The sequence below is a fragment of the Medicago sativa genome, chromosome 6, assembly GCF_051527215.1.
Source record: "Medicago sativa cultivar Bolivia chromosome 6, Bolivia_mono, whole genome shotgun sequence".
Lineage (NCBI taxonomy): Eukaryota > Viridiplantae > Streptophyta > Magnoliopsida > Fabales > Fabaceae > Medicago > Medicago sativa.
Genome location: NC_140754.1, coordinates 44,429,735 through 44,431,495, shown reverse-complemented (window position 1 = coordinate 44,431,495; position 1,761 = coordinate 44,429,735). Strand labels below are relative to the sequence as shown.

The 1,761-nt window shown below is 33.3% G+C and overlaps 1 protein-coding gene across 1 annotated transcript; it reads right to left on the bottom strand.

Moving 5' to 3' along the window:
* Positions 1 to 267: 267 nt before the first annotated feature.
* On the bottom strand, positions 268 to 1,288 carry LOC146915394 (uncharacterized). Its single transcript, XM_085721344.1, has one exon. The coding sequence runs from the start codon at positions 1,286 to 1,288 to the stop codon at positions 734 to 736; it is 555 nt and encodes a 184-aa protein (XP_085577470.1). The 3' UTR covers positions 268 to 733.
* Positions 1,289 to 1,761: the final 473 nt, after the last annotated feature.

The window sequence follows — 1,761 nt, the reverse complement described above, 5'->3', positions numbered from 1 at the left end:
ATGTTAAACCCATCTTTATAAAAAATTCACCTTTGCAATAATTAAATATATTTTGAAAACTGTTCTTAAAAAACACTTCCAAGACATAACCTTATGGCTCAGCCTACCTAAAGTGTCAAGTGATAAAACCTCTTCCATTCTTAAACTGTATCACACCACACATACTACCAGTACCACTACCACACAAAACAAGGTATCAACCAATTAAATCATACTAGCTTAAATTCAATTGATAAGTAACAAATCACTAGTAACCAATTGATGTGCTTAATAGGAAGCATTTCTGTTTCGAAAAAAAGGAAGCAGTTGATGTGCATACAATTTTACACAACTGAAAATTGCATTAGAATTGGAATATGAAGAATTAAAACAACAAAAAGTATCAGCATTGAAAAAGGTAATTAATTACTAAAGTAGCAAGACGGAAGAACTTAGATGGCATAATGACACATAATAGAAGTATGAAGAATCACCATGGATCTCAAAATCCAATATAACATGTAATCCTAAAATATTGTAGAAATTGAATAATTGGGAGAACAAGAAAAGCAACAATATAACCATTGTCGTACTCATGATAAGCTAAAAATTTGATGAGAAAAAATGATTTGCTGATGATGACCAAAAGTCCTTGAGATGAATTAAGATTGGGGAATACAATACGCCCGAAATCCATGTATGTCCATTCCTTCTTTGGAACCAATGGAAACTTTAGCTCAAATTGGTTCTTTTCTTACAGTAAACCTCTAGAAATCATTTCACGTACAAGTTTCTCTGCTTTATCATTATCATCCTTTTCAAATAGAGCGTGAATAATCGTTTGATAAGTTATAGCATTAGGTATGCATCCATTGTCTTCCATTTTTGACAGCAAGGTCTCAACTTCATCAAATAAGCCCTCTAAACAAAGACCATTGATCATAATATTATATGTTTGGGTTGATACATTGTAGCCTTTAATCAAAAGATCTTGAAAAAACAGTTGTGCGTCCTTAAGTCTTCCTTGTTTGCATAGTCCATCAACAAGTGTATTATATGTGTGCATATCTGGTTGAATGCCTTGGTCTTTAAAACTGTGGACCAATGCAATTGCCTTGTCAACATGATGATTTTTACATAAAGCATGTAATAAGGAATTGTAAGTTATTATATTGGGAGGTTGGCATCTATCACGCATCTGATCAAGAAGATTCCACGAATGAGAGATTCTCTTTGATTTGCACAAACCATCAATGAGAGAATTGTAAGTTACCTTATCAGGAGTAATTCCTTTGCAACGCATACCCATCCCTTAATGCATTATATGTAACAACAGTAGGTTCAACGCCTTCTTTCATCATCACAGCTATCACATTTTTAGCTTCTTTGATATTTCCTTCCTTACATAAAGCATCAACCAATATGGTAAAAGTATAAATATCTGGGTTGATGTTTTTCAACAGCATTTCATGGAACAAACCAAATGCTTCTTTCAGTTGACCAACAACGCAAAATCCATAGATTAGAGAACTGAAAGTGACAACATCAGGAAAAATTCTCTTTGTAATCATTTCAGAATATAATTCATATGCATCATTTACATCTTTATCTTTACACAAAATATCGATGATTATATTATACATTACCACATCGGTGTTGACCAATTTCCCTTCAATCTTTCTCAACATTTGCAAGGCCGCTCTTGTTTCCCCGATTTTACACAACCCATTGATCAAGGTCATGTAGCTAACTTGGTTCAAGTGAAATCCACATGCAAGCACA